Below are 22,744 nucleotides of genomic sequence, written 5' to 3' on the forward strand. Positions count from 1 at the left end.
AAAAAAAAAAAAAAAAAAAAAAAAAAAGAAACAACTAGGGCCAGGGGTTTAGCTCAGTGGTTCTGCCACCTGCCTTGCAAATGCAAGGACCCGAGTTCGATCCTTGGTACCAAAAAGAAAAAAAGAAATAACTATACACACAGCCCACTTTCTACTAATATTTATGATTTTCCTAATTTGAAAACATCATGACCAAATTAAAGGCTTTGCTGAATGTTTGGGTTGCAAGATTTTGCTCATTCACAACTTACCTATACCATATTATCTCCATTTTAACAGGATGAAGGAGACATCAATAAATATTTATGTAAACATAACTCTTAATGCATACATTTTAGGTCTATAAAAGAAATCTAGGGAAACTTGTTAAAGTGTTAAAATATATAATTTGATTTAATTTTATATATTTTAGCTCATTCTACATTATCATTAACAGGATTTTTTGGATTTGTTTTGAGCCCAGGGCCTTCACACTGACCTACCTTTTCAGGCTTTTTCTCATTTTTTTTTTCTTTTGAGAGAGAGCCTTAGAGTCACTAAATTACACAAGCTGGACTTGAACTTCAAATCAGCCTCCAAGAGCGCTGCAAATACAGGCATTTGCTACCATGCCCAGCTGTATCATGATTCTTAAGAATTAAAAGATTTTTAGGATCAATTTACCTCAGTCCTCCATAAAGAGTGTCAGGAGTAAGTTGCTTAATAAAAGATTTAATTTGAGCAACCAAATTTAAAGCAAAAATACTTTTTTCCTTTATAAATAAAAAACATTACCAATACACTATATGGCAAAGCTGTAATTCTAATATACCATTAGGTTTACATAAGTGTAAGTTTTATAATTCGGCATGAAGGAGCAGTTCCTCATATGTAAATGTTTCTCATTTTCAACATACACAAAAATGCCTGCAGAACTAAGAACACTAAGTTTTATTCTCAGAAAAGTCTGATGTTTGATAAACTTGCTTAGTAGGAAAAGAATCAAAATCACGTTGAGCCACTCAGAATCTCTGAATATTAATCCTGTAGAAAATAGAAAATAAGCTAATGGAAACTACAAAGTAAGTTTTTGCAACAGACATCAAAATCATCTAAGAATATCTGGAGACATTCATATAATAATTATCTGAATTTCATTAATATTGAAAATTATATAAAATTCAAGGTACATTGCCTAATTTTTTTTTTTTGTACCAGAGACTGAACTCGGGTCCTTGCACTTTCAAGGCAGGCGGAGGAACAACTGAGCATAATCCCTGGCCCCCTGAATTTTTTTAATAAAATCAAAATTGGCCTATAACTTCTGAGTCACCATATACTAGAAAAGTTTTAACTGGATTGGTGGTGGGCATATATTCTTATGCAACAGGTCTGGTGAACCTGAAAGTATTAATAAGGAGCTTACCATGTACCTAATGGGGTATAGGCACCCTATTCGCCACCCAGGGAGTTTCTACTAGAAAAATGAATCTAGTACTTGCTAATATTTATATGAGATTTTGCTATTATATGATTAGGTAGGCCCAGAAGACGTATAAGGCAAAGGTCAGCACACTTTCTTTAAAGGGCCACAGTGTATTTTTGGCTCTGCAAGACATAAAATTTTTTGCAACTACTGAACTTTGTGCTTTAACATAAAGACAGTCATAAACAAGATGTGAATGAAGCCAGGTGTGGTGGTGCATGCCTGTAATCCCAGCACTTAGGAGGCAGAGGCAGGAGGATCACTAAATTCGATACCAGCCTGGGCTACAGAGTGAGTTCCAGGTCAGTATCAACTACATAGTGAGACTCTGTCTCAAAAATGCAAAAAAGAAAGAAGAAGAAGAAGAAAGAAGAAGAAGAAGAGGAAGAGGAAGAGGAAGAGGAAGAGGAAGAGGAAGAGGGAGGAAGAGGAAGAGTGAAGAAGAAGAAGAAGAAGAAGAAGAAGAAGAAGAAGAAGAAGAAGAAGAAGAAGAAGAAGAAGAAGAAGATATGAATGAATAAGTATGGCTGTGTTCTAATAAAATTTAATTAACAGAAATAAGAGGCAGGCATGATTTGGACCATAGGCTGTAGTTTACCAAATTCTTGATGTCCGAGATTTTTGGGGACCAAGCTTAACTTTCTAATTTGAAGAGTAAAAGTGTAAATAAGGCTCAAATTGTATAATTAATAATGTGAAATAGGAAAAAAAGGGGCTAAAGGGGAAGGGAAAAGCAGAAGGAAAAAGGAAAAAATGGAAACAAAGTCTTTGTAAATAGGGTAGGGTGGAGGGGGTGAAGGGAGGGCAAAGGTATGGGGAAAAATAAGAACCAAGAGACTTCATGTAAAGATACAAGATCCCAATGATGAATGTAACTGTACTGTATGCCTAAAAAGTACCAATAAGCTTAATGTAGAAATAATAATAAACATCTCAATTGAGGGCTCAAAAGTTTCCCTATAAGCAGAAAATTATTAAAAGCCTCATCATCCATAATTTGTGATTTTCAAACACCTGGTATCTGCAAACATTTGTAAATATTGTATCCTGAAGTAATGTAAAATTAAACTTACTCTTTGGGTAGTATATAATGGCTTTTTCTTCTTCTCAACTGTATAAAGACTGATTTCCATGTCACCTTTTGCAATTCGACATTCTTCCTGTAACCTAATTAAAATAATATTGAAAGTTGAACAAATAGAAAATCATTAAAACTGAAATTAACAGTTGAAAAGAAAGCAAAGCAAAATTGCTTTCAAATATAAAATTTGCCATTTTAACCATTTAGGTGTATACTTTATGACAATTAAATTCATAATGTTGTGAAACCATTAATACTCAATTTCCAAACATTTTTCCTGGCTCCAAATATAAACTTTATAACCATTAAGCAATGACTTCCCATTTTTCCCTATTTCTTCTAGTCTGACAATCTCTAAACTATGATCTGTCTATGGAATTTGCTTAGTCTAGATACTTTATGTAGGAGGAATAATATAACATTTGTGCTTTAAATGTTTGACTTCTTCCATTTAGCATGATTTTTGTATGCTGATTCATGTTACAGCAGGTCCCATAACTTCTTATTTTTATGGTTAAATAACATTCCATTGTATGGAAATACCATATTTTGTTTATCCATTCATCTGCTGAAGGACACCTGAGATATTTACACTGACTATTATTCATAATGTTGAAATGAACACAGGCATATGAGTATGTATTTGAGTCCCTGCTTTCAATTCTACTTTTAAAGCTCTGGGTACAGAATTACTTCTAATTTCTCTACTGTCAGAGGTTAGCACTCAGTTCATAGATTAGCTATATCTCCTTTTTTTCTTATTATTACTACCTAATTATGACAGAAAGATGAAAGAAAAAATAAAGCTAAATGGAATTTCCCTACTTGGCTGTCTGCTAAAAGGCTTCATTAGGGAGACATATGCCGGAAATGTATTATTCATATTTATTGTCTTTCTCTTTTCTAAATCCCTTTCAAATTGTTGAAGTTTTTCTAAGATTGATATTATAATAAATGTTATGGCTTTAAAATAATAATAGGGATTCCAGGTTTACAATTCATCTAATGAAATCCTTTTCTCCAATGAAGTCTATTTCTAAATACTTTCTAATCACTAGGGTCTAGCATCTACCAGTACTGCACTCCCAAACATTTCAATATCCAGGACACTTGGAGACACCACTGAATAAATTCATGGAAATTCTGCTTTGCATTCTCAATATTCCTCAAAGCATTTAGCAATATGAAAAAAGTATGCATGACTCAGATTTTAAAAACTAAGTTATTAGACTAATATAATTTACTTATTGAAAATAGAACTTTGAATCTTCTTATAGGTATTACCCTATAAACTCACCTACTAACTCCATTATTTAATTCATTGACCACCACTCTTCTGCTCCATGCCATGAGATCTCGTTCAGTGGCTATTTGGCTACGAGGAGCATTGTTGTGCATTTGCCGAACACCTTCAATTTGACCACTACGTCGCAGCCCAATATTTGGGGATGACATGTCCATATTTGGACTTCTCAGAGCTAAAACAAAAACAAGGAAAAAGAGAACTTTCTGAGCAAAGGAATCTGTTTTACGCCAGAGTTGTAAATACAATAGGGGAGATTCAGAGATAGGATTGTTGGAAGAACTGCTGTACATCTGTTTTGTTATCTCTATCTGTTTCTGTTATCTCTATGTCATTTAATGTATTATGAATAAAGCAATCAATAAATACTTAAAGTTTCTATAGTTCTTTTAACTTATCAGGCAACAAGCATTTATTTGTACATCTTCCATAAATATGACAGTCACTTGGATGAGTGCTAGAGGTATAATGATGAATAAAAAAGGGTCCCAATTTTGGAAAAAAGTGGAAAACTCAAAGGCACATATAGAGGAACTATTCAAAAGTGACTGATTAAATTCCCCAAATTAACTTAAAATGAAACCAAATAGGAAACAAGTTGAAAGACAGAATGAGTTTCCGTTATAAATTCCACCAAAATGTATTCCAAAATACTGTTCTTCCCAGGAAAGTTTCACTATTGACAAAGTAGTTATAGTTGCTTTCAGAAATTCTCTACCAAATAGGTAACAGATCTCACTCCTGTTTTTGCTAAACAAGATCTCAAAATAGTGAGGACACTTCAATTTATGGATTTTGATGACAAATTAGAAAAGAGTAGTCATTGATTCTAGTTGAATACTTACATATTTCTATTAGTACATGTTAGTATTACTGAATTGTGGGGTTTTTTACCCTTTTTAAATTGTGCAGATTTATGAGTTTCATTTTGGCAGAGCCAAACACAAACATAAAATTTTTATGTGCCTGATTGGTGGGGCTTGTATATACATTTAACATATGTTGATCATTCAATCCCAATACCTCCCCCACCACTTATCACCTTCCTCATATCCAAAACTCTACTTCCCAGTCTCCTCTCATCTCTAGTTTTTATGTATGCATGTATGAATATATGTATATTTTAGATTTTTCATAAATGGAAAATGTGATATTTAACTTTCTGACTTTGGTTTGTTTCACTTTACATGATCATTTACAATATTAGTCATTTTCCTGCAAATAGTATTACTTCATTCTCTTTTATAGTGTACCTGAGTAATATTCCATTGTGTGTATATATACCAAATTTTCTTTGGCAAATTTATATCTTCGTGGATATCTAGGCTATTTCTATAGTTCAGTTACTATGAAATGCACAGCCATAAACATGAGTGTGCATGTATCACTAGAGTGTGCAGTCTTTAATTTTTTCAGAACAGGTGGAGCAAATGGTTCCCCGTGTTTATTTTTTCTAAAAGGACTGAACTCAGAACCATGCATTTGCAAGGCAGGTGGTGGCACCACTGGGCAAAATCCCCAGCCTTCCATGTGTTTATTTTTTGAAGAATTTCCATACTGATTTTCACAGTGGCTATACTAGTTTACACTCCCACCAACAATCTAAGAGGGATCTCCTGCTCCCCCAATGCTGGCAAGCATGCATTGCTTTTTCTATGCTTGTTGATAGCAATTTTGATGGAGGTAATTTGGAGCATCAAAGTAGTTTTGATTTGCATATTTCTGTTGGCGAGACATTGGACATTTTTTTCAGACTCTTGGCCATTTGTACTTTGTGTGTGTGTTTTTGCGTGCATGTGTGTGTATGCAATAACATACTAAGGATTTAATCCAGGGCCTTCACACTGGACTGTATCCCCAGAGGTATTTTGAGACAGGATCTAGCTAAATCACTAATATGCCTAGACTAGGCTCAATCATGTCATTCTCCTGCATCAGCCTCTGAGAGTGATGGGATTACAGGCTTGCAACACCATGTTCAACTTTATCAGTCTTTTGACATCTATTCAGTTCACATATCCATTTTTTCAGTGAATTGTCTTGGGGAGGAGTCTGAAAATTTTTTGAGCTTATATGTTGTAGATATTAATCCTCTAACAGAAGTATAGTTAGTTCTTCAATCTGTTGTTACCTTGATGTATAGAAGCTTTTTAATTTGATGGAACCCCCTTTGTTAATTCTTGAGATTATTTCCTTTGCTTTGAGAGTGCCATTAAGGAAGACTTTGCCTATGATTAAAGCTTCAAGTATTTACCCTATGGTATCTTCTAGCACTTTAAATGTTTCTAAGTTCTTATCTATTTTGACTTTAGTACACAGTAAATAATAGGGATCTAGTTTCAATCTACTACACCATTTATTAAAGCAGCTCTCTTTCCTCCTGCATATGTTTTTGGTCACCTTGCCAAAAATCAGATGCTGGTTAGGTACATAGGTTTCCATGTCTTCTATCCTATTCCACCGGTCTACACATCAGTTTTTATGTGAGTACCATGCTGTTTTTGTAATACGGCTTTACAATATAGACTAAAATCTGGTATTTTGATTCCTATAGCATTGTTGTTTTTGTCAGTGTTGCTTTGGCTATTCTGGAATTTTTTTATTTCATCTGAAACACATCACAGAGTGAAAGCCACTTATAACAAAGACCTATATGACAGTACAAGAGATATCTGAAACAAAAGATCTACGGACCTCAACACAGAAACACAACTACAATGAACAAGCTGAAGCAACAAAGTCTTTCAAAAATATGTAACTCCTGAAAAACTGATCTTACAGATATCAAAGTGGATTAAATTCTAGATAATGAATTTAAAAAGTGAGTCAACATGATCAATGAAACAAAAGAGATGAGTAGGTAGCTGAACAAATCAATTACTATAATAATCAGTTACCTCAAAGAAGATACAAATAAGCAGCTGACTGAACTGTGGAAGAAAATGCCGTATAAGAAAACCTACTTCAGAGAAGAGATAGAAGTTCTAAAAAATAGGGAGGGGTGGAGGGGTTCAAGGGAGGGCAGGGGAATGAGGAAAATATAAGAACCAAGATATATTATGTAAAGGTACAAATTCCCAATAATGAATGTCAGCATATTGTATACCTAAAACATACCAATAAAATGGATGAATTAAAAAAAATAATAAAGCAGAAACCTTGTAAATGAAAACATCAATAAGTGAAATTAAAAACTCAAATGAAAAGTGCAAGGAATACAAAAGATGAATCAGAAGAAATATTATCAGGTCAAGACAGGGTTGGAAGTACTAGACTACTAAGATACAAAAATGTATTCAAATATGATTTGAAAGATTCACAATGTTTATTAGTAATAGTTCAGGAAGCAGCTTTTTAATCTAAATTATATCATTATTTACTCCACTAGAATGGGTCACAGTAAAGCTTTCAAAAACAGTGAGATAAAACTTATTAAAAGATTTTAACATTGAAATTTTATTTTCAATACTGATGAATGAAAAACAGAACCTTTTCTTTTTTATCCTCTAAAAAAGTCGTTGTTAATTTGCTTTTCCCTTATTTGCAAAGAAAACTCAAATGGAAACTATAAAGACTAGAGAAAAAAAACTACTGCAAATTGGTTGATTAGGGTCCTTTTGACTAATAGCATTTCTATCCACAGGACAATAGTATTAAAGGTAGAATCAAATAATGATTTTTATTAATAGATGAATTGGGTCTTTAAGAAAGTTTTATGCCTTAGAAAAAGAAGGCTTGAATATATAAAATTAACAGTCTACTTGTGTCTTGGTCCAGGTTCAAGAAAGAATCTCTAAGTTAGGTGCTCTAAATGACCTAAAGGAAGAACAATTTTTATTTTTATTTTCTGGTATACTGAATAAATGAAGAAATGAATAAAATATCCTGAGAATCACCTCAAATTAAATAACCTTATTTATTTCTATGCAATTCCAAATTACATTTTACTCAAATAAATTACAATTAAGTAAAGAAAAAAATGGTAAAATTTCCATAAGCTTGTATTTTCATCTAAAATTAATAGCTATTGATAAAAATCTGGTACAGGTTAAGATTTACATAAAACTCAGAGGCTTAGACAGACATATTTCATGTAAAATGAATGAACAGATAAGATAGGTGAAATATTCATTTTAAAAGGGTAATTAATTATACAGTAAATTGTACTACTATTACTCTCAATTCAGAAGTTACAACTGTATTTCCTAAGAAGAGGGATTCTTTTCTTCCAGCATATTTTTGTAAATTCTAGACAGCAGGGTGGTATCCCTCTTCCTTTCAACAAAGCATCAACTGGTATGGGAAGGTGGGACAGGTAGCTTCTGAAGTCAAGTAGTTTTAATTTTGAAAATTATACATGTTAGTTCCCGTACCAAAGGGCTGGACTTACTATAGCAATTCATTTCTTGAAATATAAGTAGATACTAAAAGTAAGCTAATATGAAAGAAAACATTACATAAAAATATACCACCACCTGTATTTCTTAAGAAATGCTCGGTCATTTTTGTCACAAATGCTATGTTGATTATGGTACTCTGGAATACATTACAACACAATTGTTAAAAAAGTTTTCATTTTAAAGTTTTCTTCACATATAATTTCTTGGTAGGAGCAAAATAAAGCATATTTTAATCATATCTTTCATAATATATAAATACTTACCACCATTAGGAGAGTATGATCTACTAACTGGAAGATTTGGAACATCTCCTTGATTAATTAGTCTCAAATCTTGTTCTCTCTGTAGCTCCCTGATTATCCCATCAAGAATGCTCTCTTCTTGGTCACTGGTTTGCTGTCCAATTACCTGTTCTACCACCTCCCCATCACCTTAATTATACCAAAGATATAAAGGCACAAAATTGAATACATTTTAGTATACCCTAAAATAGTAAAGATAAAATTAAAATACTCAAAATGAAAATAAAATATATATCAATAAAACATTTTAGAAATAATTTTTTGCCACCACCTGCCTTGCAAGCACAAGGACGCGAGTTTGATCCCCAGTACCAAAACAAAAACAAAGAATTATTATAATGCTTCAATTTGTTAGCTCATGTATTTGATTTAAACAATGCTCCTAAATTAGATATTACATGGAAATATTCTCATCTTAACAAATTACAATGTATTTGTTTTAAAATAAACTTTCTCCATGCTTAACTCAAAAGCTAGTTACCTAAAATCTTTTTCATCTTTCTGTGGTGAAAATTTCTTTCTTAAAAAAAGTAAAAATAAAGTTCTTTCAAATAAACAGTGTCTTTTGAAAAGACACTTGTGTTTGAATAAGAGCTTTTATTTATTTCTTTATTTATTTTTCTGTACTGGGGATAGAACTCAGGACCTTGCGCTTACAAGGCAGACGCCAGCACCAGTGAGCTAAATCTCTAGCCAAGAAAAAATATTTTTGACAAAATTAAATTCAATTTTTACTTTGAATGAAAACTTTATACATCATATCTTCATTTTTAATCTTGTCCCTTAATCAGATCAAATGATATCTGATAATTTAACCATGTGATCAGATGTTATACAGTATAAAATATGACAAATTAGTTTTTTATTCAGATGCTTTCAGTTTTAATATGCAGTTTCTCCTCAGCTCATAAATGACATTATGAAAGTAAAAAACTGGTACATGTGTACTACCAGTTCATCGTTGCACCTTTTTTTTTCATCGTTGCACCTTTTACAAAAGAGAACATATAACTATGTGCAGCATTTCACTCTCTGAAGATCAATTCAAGCCATTAATTTCTAGTAAACAAATAAAATTCCATTTAGGAATCAATAACTCACTACCTCATGCTGTTCTGAAGAAAAGTGCAAAGAATAAAACTGAGATATGAAGGCATTGTATGTGGTAGGAGGAGCAGGGCTAGTATATATAGTGGAAATATACAAATCTAAAGGTAACAGACCAATCTAAGAGACCAATTTGCCTTGATAGAAAATACTTTACTGCAGTACTTTATTCTACTGCTTCCAGCATGCATGACATTAATCCATAGCTTCATCAATATCACCAAGATTGAATGTTAAATACTTATACCCACTTTCCCAAGATACAATAATATTGTATTTCAAACATGAGAATGGGTAAATAACTACTTTCCAATTTGTGGATTCTGATGCTTCCTCTTATTAGTTGGAAGTTGAAGACTAAAATGCCAACATTATGAATATTTGGAATTCCACCAATTATAAAAGCTTCATGTATTACAGATATTTTAATCATTAATAGAAGTAAGTATATGGAACAACAGGATAATATATATTTAAAGGGTTTCTAAGGAAGTGTGTCAACATATTCTCTGCTTGAGTATATGGCTTGTGTTTGTCCTAACCCACTTATCTGTGTCCAGTAGAGAAAAAACAATGAAAAAGTATTCTAAGTACAAGACTGAAAACTAAAAGGAATAGTAAGTAAACATCACAATCTGCTCCAGAGTTAAGTGAAAAGCATACAACATGGAACAACAGAAAGTATCCTATTCTGTAAAATGTTTTAAATTTACTTTTGGAAATAACATACCATTAGCCACATATCCCAGCTGTGGTATAAGTTGTTCATCTTTACAATTTTCCCGTCCTGGTACTAGGCGTTGAAATTTTGTGGGGTGAGGATTTCCATCAACATCCACCAAGAATGGAGGAGGCATGAGGTGAGGAGCTTGCTGGGTTTGTTCATCCAATACATAATTATTGGCATCACGGATAAGAGGTCGATAATCCGTATGGAAAAACATCTGATCTGGAATCTTTAGGACAGAGTTTTTAATATTTAACACATTCAGGTAATTTATATGTTAGGCACTTATCCTCATTCCAAAAACAAGCATATTTTTTTATCTGACAATTCTCGAATTCCCTCTAGTCCTATGTTGACATTCACTCTACCTAGAGAAGCAAATTACCTGGTCATTTTTTTGTTTGTTTGTTTCTGTTTTTTACTGTGTGAGAGACTGAACCCAAGAGCATTCTACCACGGTGTTACATCCCAAGCCCTATGCATTTTTTTTAATTTGAGACAGGGTCTCACAAAGTTGTCCAAACTGAAATCAGACTTGTAATCCTCCTGCATCAGCCTCCAAAGCAAAGGTAAATCATTTTGCTGTAAAATCCTGCAATCTGTATTAGTTTTTGGTCCTATATCTTATTTCTCTAATCATGTTAGGAAGAAGTAAAGCAATAAACTAATAGATATTGTTAGGAAATGTTAATTATTACAAAAACAATACGAATCTGGAGAACTGTTTTTGGCCTCAATGTGCATCCATGTAGCTATAAAATGACTCTAGTTTCTCATTCTTTATGGTTGAGTAGAACTCTTTTATTTTTAAAAACCACATTTTCTTTATCCAGTCTCTAGTTGATGGGCAATTGGGCTGTTTCCAAGTTGAGCATATATCACTGTGGTATGACACTTTTAACACTTTGGGGAAGATACAAAATGGGAATAGCTGGGTAAAATGGGAACTGTAATCCTAATTTTTTTATTGTTTTTTTTTTTTTTGGTACCAGGCATCAAAATTAGGACCTTGCAATTTTAAGGAAGGCAGTGGCACCACTGAGCTAAATTCCCAGCCCTGTAATGCTAGTTTTTTGAGGTACCTCCATATTGATATCCACAGTGGTTTCACAAGTTTGCACTCCCACTAACAATGGAGAAGGGTTCCTTTCTCTCCACAACCCCACCAGCATTTGTTACTGATTTCTTGATAGCAGCTATTCTTTCTGGGGTGAGATATAATCTCACTGTTGTTTTTATCTGCATCTCTCGAATGACCAGTGATGTTGAACATTTTTCATATATTTATTTGCTGCTTTTACTTCTTTGTCTGAGAAATGTCTGTTCATTTTAGATGCCAATTTTTGAATTGGGTTTATAAATTTGGGGGGTCTGACTTTTTATATATTCTAGATAGTAATCCTTTATCTGAGGAAAAGTTAGTACAATGTTTTCCTACATTGTAGGTTGTCCTTATCTCTGTTGGTAGTTTCTCTTGAAGTGCAGAAGCTTTTTTTCTTTTTTTTTTTTCTGAGCACTGTAGTTTATTGTAACTTAGCTATCTGCTAAACTCTCTTTGGTCTTCTCTATAAAATGAGATAGGTTCAAGCAAAAGTAAATATTTTTAACAGGATGAGATCCAGTTGTTGATTCTCTGTTCTAGTTTGCGTGCTACTCGGGTTTTGTCCATAAAGACTCATCCTATGACAAACCTTTCTCCTCCGGCAAGTTTAGTGTTTCTCTTTTAATATTTAGATCTTTTTATCCACTTGGATTTTAGTTTAATGCAAGGTGAAAGATATGGGTCTAATTTTAATCTGCGGCAGGCTGAAATCCAGTTTTTCTATCACCATTTATTAAACAAGCTATCTTTCCTTCAGTGAGGTTGGTTGGCTCCTTTGTTAAAGGAGCTGAGTATGTCTGGAGTTGTGTCTGAATCTTCTAATTTATTCCACTGATCCTTGGGTCTGTTTCTTTGCCAGTACCATTCTGTTTTTATCACAGCGGCTTTCTAGTAGTTTCATGTTGGGGATTTTGTAACCCCTTTCATGTCTCTGTTGCCTAGAATTGCTTTTGCTATTCTAGGTCTCTTCTGGTTCCAAATGAAGTTTTGGATTGTTTTCTCTAGTTCTGTGAAGAGAATATGTTCTCAGCAACAGGATTTCATAAATAAATTTTTATATCTACATCAACATCATCATCATCATCATCTCAATAGTGATGTGCACCACCAAGCCAGATGTTGTGGCAGTGATAAGTGAAACTTTACTGAGAAAGACAATTTTTAATTTTGTATCTATTGACACATAACACCCTTATTAACTCAGAGAGTTGAAAAAAATGTGAATGATACTGTATCAAATTATAGTCTACAACCAAAGTTAAATATACTAACCTTTTCATAGTAATTACTGCATCCAAAACCAAAAAGCAGCAAATGCCCATGAGAATCTGTACAGGCAAAATGGTTTCCATCTGGTGAAAATTTACAATCAAAAACTGCACCATGGCCTTGGCCTTCAATCTGAAATTCAGGAGTCTTTTTAAGTCATTTTCAAATTAATTTTTAAAACAATAATATATAGGTGATAACCTCTCTTTGCTAATATCTTGAATTCTGTGACACATCAACTTTCCAATATACTCTCTGGCTTCTGGAGCTGGAGCTCTATTGAATTTGTAAGCTCAGAGTAAAATTGGGAAGAGTCAATTGTTATGCATGTAATCAATCATTGCTAGCAATGTCATACTTTGTGGAATACTAAATGGGTGAATGAGGATATTTAAAAGACTTAAATGCAACTGAATTGACAGATATTATTTCAGCAAAGTTAAGATATTATCTTCACATCTTAAACTATAATGCAGTAAAGCCTTAAAAATAACTTTTTTTTTTGGCACCACGGATAAAACTCAGGACCTCACACTTGCCAGGCAGGTACTATACTGCTGAGCTACACCCCCAGAAAAATAAATTCTAATTTGAACACACAAATCAATTTTACCAACCAAAAAAATGTTATTATTCTATATAAAGCTTCTAGAAGTAAGCTTAAAAGCCACACAATAGTTTAGAAGTGTTTGGTCAGAGCTACTATTAACAGGACACCAAATAAGGAGAATATTGTTATTTGCATCACCAGAGAATGATGTTCTAGGGGAGAAGAGATATCTCATTAGTGGTTTCCATGATTTATATGAAATGTACCTTAAGAGCATCCATATCTCCAAATCTATTTGCCAACCAACTTTCTGATTACTAACTAAGTCATAAGGGCTAGAAAGAGGCAGCTGCTAGTACTGCAATAACTTTTCTTATTTATAAATTAGGATAACAACTTACACATTACTCTTAATAAATTTAAGTTTAAGGACTTTAGAAGTGAAGACCACAATTGAGGGAATGCTAACCACAATAACAGAGCCACTTTGAAAGACCTAATTCTTAGGTCTTGGGTTATTCTCTAAATTATTTTAGCAATTTAAACATACATGATAAGAGGTTTCTTTGTTCTATGTAGACATCAATTATCTAATTACCATACAAGATATGTCAGTGTTAATATTAACTGAAAACAATTTGTCTTACCATGTTAAAATAATTCCGAATTTTGGTCCCCCGGTCAAGGTCCCAAATAAAAATGTTGCCATCATGACCCGCTGAAAGTAAGATTCTTTGATCAAATGGATGTGCTTCTAAAACAAATACTTCATCATCATGTCCCTGTGATAAAGTTAATATAAAAAAATGAAAAGCAAAAAAAATGAAAAGCAAAATGAAATATCTGGATTTTTGTTCAAATAGTCCTGAAAATGCTATCAATTTCAGATGAATTCAGGCATATTAATTTCAGAGTATACATGCGCTCTACATGAACTTCAGTTGGATTTCTTCAAAAGTACAACTGTTGATTTTACAAATTATGCAACAGATATAACACCCAGAAAGATGTTTAGAGCTCATTATATAGCCCCTTGAAGTACAATTTCGAGTTCTAGCATTCTGTTATTTAAAAAGCCAGAAAAAGTGAGAAACAGAATCTTTCTATAAAATTCAATCCTGCCAGTCATAAGAGACAAACCATTGTTCTTCAATATTCTCTACTATTGGTATCCAAATTCTATTTGGCTAACTTCTTGACACATTAAAAGAAAGCACAGACATGCTGCTTTAAATATTTGGGGGCTGGGGATTTCGCTCAGAGGTTCTGCTGCTTGCCTTGCAAACACAAGGTCCCGTGTTCAATCCCTGATACCAACAAAACAAAACAAAACAAAAAACCAATGAAGAAAAAAAGAGAAAGAAATCCCCTCCAAAATCCCTCCATGCTTTTGAAAATGTGGGTTCTTGCCAGGATTTACAACATTGGAATCCTCAGGTATAGGAGAAGGAATAGTGAGTCACTAGTAAGACCTACTTAGTTTCCATGCTCATGCTTTTGTGTGTGAATACTGAATCTTGCACCACCTCTCCCATAACACATTATCTGAAAAATAGATTTGCTGCTAAGAAAATTAATTTAAAAACCTATATGAAATTATATGCTTTATTTTCAATAAATGAATACACATCCACATGTAGAGGCCAGAGGCCAGGAGATATCAAGCAAAATGGCTCCAGGACAAGATTGATACAGAGCTTGTGAAGCTAAGAATGTGTTTTAATTTATTTAAAGGATTTAAAACCAACATATGACACAAAACAAAATAGTAAAGATTATACAACAAAAAAAAACCTTCAAAAATTTAGAACCTCAAAAATAAAAAAAAAATCAAAACATGGGCAACTGAAATGAATTAACATTTCTCAAAAGAAATACAAACAGCCAATGTATACATGAAAAAGTGTTTGGCATCTTCGGCCACTACAGAATTGCAATCAAAACAATGCTGATATTTCATTTACTCAAGAGAGAATGACTATCACCAAGAACACAAAAACCAACACATGGCTGGGCTTGGTGGCGCACACATGTAATCCCAGCACTCCGGAGGCTGAGGCAGGAGGATCACTCTGAGTATGAGTCCAGCCTGGGCTACATAGTGAGTTCTAGGTCAGTTTCAACTACACAGTGAGACCCAGTCTCAAAACAAAAAAAAAACAAACAAACAAAACCCAACAAATGCTGGCAAGTCTGTGAGGCAAAAGAAATCATTCTACATTGTTGGTAGGAATGTAATCTAGCAGAACCACTAAAGAAATCGGTATGGAGATTCCATTTGACCCACCTATAATTCTGCTGGATATCTTTCCAAAACAGTTTATATTAACATGCATACCCATATTTATATCAGGAAAAACTGTAATAGATAAATCTTGAAAGTAGCTTATATACCTATCAACAGATGAATGGATAAGAAAACTGATATATCTATATGTAAAACTAAGTACTACTCAATCACGAAGGATAAATTTGAGTCATCTATTAGAAAATAGATGTAACTTGAAAGCATAATGCTAAGTGAAATCAGACACAGAAGGTTAAATATCACATGGTTTCTCTTTTATGAGAAACCCAAAATATAAATAATTTAAGGAGCAAAATAAAAGACAGATGATGATAGGAAACAGGGAAGATAGACTTTGGAGATGGGAAAGGGGTAAGGGAATAAGAGGAGATGGGAGGGACAGAGAAGAAAGGGAAGTAAAAGGGGTTAAGATACTCTATGTGTATGTACCAATTTCCCAGATTAATGCACTCATTATACATTGCAAACATATACTAAAGAAAAAAATAACATTTAAAAAAACAGAAATGAAATAGAGAGTATCCTACCATGTTACCATTAGCACAAAAATAAGACCTATTTTAAAAAGAAACACAGATTGGGCTTGGGATTTTCTCAGTGTTGCTGCTGCCTGCCTCTCAAGTGCTCAAGGTCCTGAGTTTGAGACCCAGTTTAAAAACAAAACAAAACAAACAAAAAAAAACCCTTTTACATAAAAAAAAAACTGCAGACTGGCTCAAAATTAGTGTTAAGATGAGTAGGTAAAATCTTACTGCAATAAATATCATAGCTACTCAAATGTTACAAAAACATCTTCCCACTGACTAATGAAAAACTGCTTTCTATGCCATAACATAACAAAGTCCCTTGCTCAATAATCAGTTTGGTATAGCAAATATTTTGATTCCTAACCAGTAAAACATAAAGTTACTCTGTTAACTCAAATGACAATGACACAAGTATTCGTGTACATTGGGGGGAAAAGTCTTTTAAATAAAAATTTCCATCATGTTCACATGCCTTAGGACAGTCACTGAATCAAGGGAAATAAAAGCTAGTCAAAATCAGACTATCTTAAAATTTGTCACCTGCCATATTTATATTTATTAGTCACACTTCTTTGTTTTTTGTTTTGTTTTGTTTTGTTTTGTTTTTTTTGGTACTGCGGATTGAATTCGGGACTTTGCTCTTGTGAGGCAGGCAGCGGCACCACTGAGCTAAATCCCCGATCCTATTATTCATACTTATATTTACCACCATCATACAAATCCAAATTATTAGTATGCCTCATCTTGGCTATTACCACAGACTCTAACAATCTATCTGCACTTACTCTTACCTATCCCAAATTCCTCTCTCTACTGTAGTCAAAATTGCTAAATTTTTAAAATACAAAATTGTATTAAAAAATAAACAAATCAAAATAAATCATAGTTTTTTTTGTTTTTGCTTTTTTGCTTTAAATCATTTAATGGTTTGCTCCAGGTCATAGAATACAACCTAGAAGGTCTGAATAGTCTGGCTCTTATCTACTTCTCCAGTCTTATCTGCTGAAACTTTCTGTTCTTTGTCCTATGGCCAAATTGTCTTTCTTTCACCTCCCTCCACCCTCAGGACCTTTGCACATCCAGTTTGTATTCCTAGAAGCACCTTTCAATTCCCTCAATTATATAATTTCCCCAAGTATACACTGATGACCTACCATGTAAAAACTACAAGTAAATAAAGAAACAAGAAAATGTAACAGGAAAATATTAGGTGGTGAAAGAAAGTGATGCAAAAAAAGCAAGATGTTGTATTAAAACAAAGATCAGCCGGCTATCTTGTATCATTTGATAAGGGAAAACCTAATCAAGGAGGTGACTTAAATTATGACCTGGGAAATTTTTTATTTATCTTTCAAATTTTAACACAAACTTCACTTCCTCAGGAAGCTGTCTTTAACTTTTTCAGATCATAGTCGTCACCTGTCAGAAGCTTATCATCATTTTCTTTTCCTTTTTTTTTTGAACTGGGTATTGAACTTGGGACCTTGCATTTGCAAGGCAGGCATGGTGCCACTGAGCTAAATCCCAAGCCCTATGGGTTAGAAGTGTATATTGATGTAACTTGTACTTTCATTCTTAAAACTTATTTCATTAAAAGTTTGATTCTCAAAAAACATTTGCTATATAGAATATCTTTACACACTACTAAGACACTCATACCTAAATTGTTACAACTGAAATATAAGAACTATACCAAAACTAAATAGATTTGTCTACTACAATGATTAAATACTTGTTCTAAATTTTAATTAAAATTTAGTGGAAACAGAAAATCCAAGAGTCAGCCATTTGGAAGAGCACCACTATGACTCTAAATTAAGGAACTTATTAAGACAAAATTTTATACAGATTTAAAACCAATATGTATTAATGCCCTTGAAATTGTGACTCTTAGAGATAGAGACCTGCATTGTCTAATAGTAATTCCTATTAGCCACATGTGACTAATTAAGCATTTGAAAAGTGGCTAGATCAAAGTCAGAGGTTCTGTAAGTGTAAAATATATAGCACATTTCAAAGACAGCATGAAAAAAGTCAAAATGTTTAATAATTTCTATATTAACTACATGTTCCCATGCTAGGATTTTAGATAGATCAGGTTAAACTATTAAACTTAGATTTTATTTGTTCATCATCACTAGAAAAATTAATATTATGTATGTGGGTTTATTTCCACTGGAGTGTGTTGTTGTAGACAAATATTTTCTAATAGTCAAAGAATAGTACATGCTTCTTCAAGCAAGTTAAAAGAAAACTGTATTATGAAATAAGGAAAATCAGAATGAGAAACGCATTAGCTCAAGAGATAAAAGAATCTAAAACTTCACTAACAGAGTTAGGGTTTTCTGTAAGTATAGGAAAAATAAATTCAAAAATCTCCTCAAACTAAACAAATATTTAGAAATCTCATGAGCCTTAGGCTAAGATTATCTCTACAAAGATGACATCATGATATACTACAAAGAAAATTGAGTTAAATTTTTATTCTGAATCCTATCTGTATCAACCATATGATAAACACTTAGCTTTGTCTTGAAATGCTTATGAAATGATAATTGAATCAGATAGGAAATAAAGGTAAATGGAATACAATCTGGAGCCAATTAATATCTAGTTAAAGTGACAAACATCAACACTACGCACAATTATATCAATCCTATCAACTTTTCAGAGGACAAACATTGCAGTCTTTTACTAAGACAAATACATTTCAAAAAGAAAATGTATCTTTTTTCTACTTCTTCTTACCTCTACTTCTTATAAGAACTAATCATTAAAGGTAAAAATACAAAATATCCCTAAAACATTAACAATGAGAAATCCTAACACTTGCTAAAAACAAATTAACATATTCTTTTTTCCATTAAGTTTATTGGTACATTTTAGATATACAGAATAATGACATTCATCGTCGGAAATTTGCACCTTTACATAATCCATCTTGGTTCTTATTTTTCTGCATTCACCTGCACTCCCTTCAACCCCTCCACTCCTCCTTATTTACAAAGACTTTATTTCCATTTTTTCATATTAATTCCATTCCCTTCTTTGCTTTCCCCAAACATCCCACTTCCCATTCCCCTTTGGACCTTTTCTTCCTATTTCACATTATCAATTATACATTTTGATCCTTATCTATTTTCGACTGCATACTGAAATAGATGAATAAATACTGGATTAGACTTAGAAATGATCTTGAAAATATTTGGTATCTGCTTTTCGTGATATATTTTATGTTAGTACTATTTTGCAGAAATGGAACTCAAATAATTCTCCAAAAACTAGTAAGTCATAGATAGGAAATTCAAATTTGAATTTTATGTCTCCTGGCATAATGTGCTTTTCAATCTTTGTGTGTGTGTGTGTTGAGTATGGTGGTCTAGAACCTCTGGGCTCAAGAGATCCTCACATCTCAGATTCCGGAGTGCTAGGACTACAGGCACATGCCACTACACCACAGTACATCCAGCATAAGATAATTGTTTCCTTTTTTTGCAATGCTGTGGATCAAACTCAAGGCCTCATGCATGCTAGGTAAGGCCTCAAGGATACTACCACTATACTTACAGTACTTGACCATTTTAATAACTCTAAAAATTAATACTTACAGATAAAGAATGAAGAAGCTGCCCTGTGAAAGAATTCCAAACTTTCAAGAGGAAATTGTTCACTGCAGTAATAACTGTAGTGTCATAGCGATCCCAGGCTACCATAGTCACCTTTAGTTTAGTGACTTTGTCTTCTCCAGATGGCACATTATTCCTAAAGAAAACAATTTGCAGTATTTATACTTCCCAAATTTTTTAAACTGGTACATACAAAATAGCAAATTATGCTCTAATTATTTCAAGAAACTGGAACTGTTAGATGAAAAAATACTAAACTATACATTTAAGCATGCAAGACATTGAAAAATGAACATGCATGGGACAAAACCCATGAGTTTATTTCTGCAAGTAAAAAGACCTCAATATGACAAAAATGTGGTATGTAAATAGTTACTTGAAAATACCAAAATAAATAAATAAACAAACAAACCTAGAAAGAAATCTACAAATACCTTGAAAAATAAAATACAAGGCTATGTTGGTTATCAGAAAATATGAAAATGTATAATAGCTGCTCTACTTCCTTAAATGTTAATTTTTCAAAAGCTAGTATTATAAAAGGAAATATAAAAAATAGGAAAATCAGTAAGTATTAACTGAATATAACATTAATGACAATTGGCTATGACTACCAAGTCACTTCTACATTGTTATTAGTAAGAAAATAATGGAAAGATCAAACCTAAAAAATTATATTATCAAAGAGATAACTATATCCCTTTTAATCAACAGTGAAGATGACAAAACAAGATGATGTTTAAATTTATATACAATGCTCAATAGGGATGCTAACAAAATAAAATAAAGGAATTCTCAGTAAAACTAAACAAAGGAAGCCAGGCATGGTGGCTCACGCCTGTAATCCCAGCACTCAGGAGGCTGAGGCAGGAGGATCACTGTGAGTTTGAGACCAGCCTGGGCTACATAGTGAGTTCCAGGTCAGTCTCAACTACATAATAAGACCCTGTCTCAAAAAAAAAACCTAAAGAAAGTTTAAACATTAATAATATTTAATAGGGACAATCCTCAAAGTCAAAAGTAGTACAGAAAGATAGAAAACGTGACCCCTGGAAAATTAAGGTGAAGAATGACTATATGAGAATCAGTAAACACAGATCTTAGGGTCACAATAAGGTAGAATTTTAGCAATCAACAGCAAAACATACTTAAAGACTTCACATGTATCAATTAACTTCAACTCCTTACTAATGTAAAAAGTTATTTTGTTTATTATTCAATATAATTCAATGTAAAAAGATAATGTATCATACGTGAACCACTGAAATATCTAATATCCATTCTTACCTACTCATTTTAGTAGCCATATCTAGCACTATACTCTTCCATTCTTGTTGCTCATATTGCCAAATTCTTGCTGTTCCATCTCTGCTTCCACTAACAAATCTTAAACTACAAAGAAAAATTTAAAAATCATCTTGGTTACTTTTTCTAAAATGAGAATCATTGTTTTTATTATAAAAGTAATATGTTCACCCTCATACACTACTGGGGAGAATGTAAGATGATGCAATCACTTTGGAAAACAGTTTAGTAGTTCCTCAAAAAGCAAAACATAAATTTACCACATGACCCAGCAATTACATTCTCAGGTACATACTCAAAGGCAATAAAAACATAAATACACAGAAAAATATGTGCATTAATATTCATGGCAGATTGTTCATCATTAGCCAAAAAGTAGAAACAACTCAAATGTCTATTAATAAATGGAGAAACTATAGTTTTATAGCCACACAATGGAATATTATTCTGTAATTACAAAAATTGAAATAATGATACACATTGCAGTATCTATGGATCCTGAATATATATAATTATAAAGACAAAAAGTAGACTAATGGTTTCCCAGAGCTGGAAAAAGAGGGAATGAAGGATGGGAGAGTTAATAATTGAAGGGTATAGGCCAGTGGTGGGAACCTATGGTATGAATGCTGTAGCAGGCTGTATGTATCACTGAAAGCTCTAAAAAGGTTTACTAACACTGGTACAGGCTTTAAAGAGTGATGAAAATGTTCTCAAGTTAACTGTAATGGTTGGATAACCCCCAAAATATACTAAAAGCTATTTCATTTTATGTAAATTATATATCAATAACGGCATTATATAAAAATATACCCATTGGGCCAGGGGATTTAGCCCAGTGGTTCTGCTGCCTGCCTCACAAGCACAAGGTCGAGTTCAATCCCCGATAGCCCCCCACCCAAAAAGTATCCATTGATTGATCCAGAATTTTGTCACTATCTAGTTTCTATTCCTTCAGTCTTAAATACATTCATATATATCAAATATGTACTTATATATTTTCCCCTAAAGGAAATAGAATTATATCACATATAATGTTTTTCCCTGGGGATCTATTGCTATGGGGTACAAGCACAAAAGTATCATCACCTTTGATAAGTTTTCAACTATATGGATAATCATAATTTATTTACTCCATCCCCCAATCACTAATAAGTATATAGTTTCCAGCCTTCAACCTTACAAATAATGCTGTGATGAACTTCTCTACACTTGTCTTTTTACAATCCAATACATAACTTTCGAGTAACAGTAGGCAGATTTTTTTTAAGCTTTTGATACATACTGCCAAATCGTGTTTCCCTTACAATTTTTTTATTTAAATGATTTATAATCTCATGAAAAAGTGTCATTCTGAAAGAGTCATTGTGAAAGAAATAATGTTATTTTAATTTATTACTTAATTTCTCTGACATCTTTGTATGAGTATGAGCTATATGTATAACAGAAATGAAAAATACAAAAACTTTCAAGCATGAACAAAAAGAATCATCATCTATATCCCCACCTTACAAAGAAATCTAATGTTAGTACTTTGGTATTTCACACACACACACACACACACACATTACATAGTTTGAAGGTTTCATATGCTTTTTAAATTTTTTCATATAAATTTTTCATATTTACATTTTTGTATATTGAAAATAAATGTTCTTGAAACACACATTTA

At 32.8% G+C, this 22,744-nt stretch overlaps 1 protein-coding gene across 1 annotated transcript in view; it reads right to left on the minus strand.

The window, feature by feature from the left end:
* Positions 1 to 22,744, minus strand: part of Brwd3 (bromodomain and WD repeat domain containing 3) — a 169,737-nt gene that overhangs the window by 44,393 nt on the left and 102,600 nt on the right. Inside the window, exons 13-20 of the mRNA XM_010631085.2 lie at positions 21,055 to 21,159; positions 19,750 to 19,903; positions 13,954 to 14,088; positions 12,760 to 12,888; positions 10,389 to 10,614; positions 8,513 to 8,680; positions 3,844 to 4,024; positions 2,539 to 2,632 (exon numbers count right to left, since the gene is read on the minus strand). Coding sequence (XP_010629387.1) covers positions 2,539 to 2,632; positions 3,844 to 4,024; positions 8,513 to 8,680; positions 10,389 to 10,614; positions 12,760 to 12,888; positions 13,954 to 14,088; positions 19,750 to 19,903; positions 21,055 to 21,159 — 1,192 coding nt within the window. The remainder of the gene's footprint in view (positions 1 to 2,538; positions 2,633 to 3,843; positions 4,025 to 8,512; positions 8,681 to 10,388; positions 10,615 to 12,759; positions 12,889 to 13,953; positions 14,089 to 19,749; positions 19,904 to 21,054; positions 21,160 to 22,744) is intronic.

Source organism: Fukomys damarensis, unplaced genomic scaffold (assembly GCF_012274545.1).
Source record: "Fukomys damarensis isolate Sample0158 unplaced genomic scaffold, DMR_v1.0_HiC HiC_scaffold_39, whole genome shotgun sequence".
NCBI classification, from domain to species: Eukaryota; Metazoa; Chordata; class Mammalia; order Rodentia; family Bathyergidae; genus Fukomys; species Fukomys damarensis.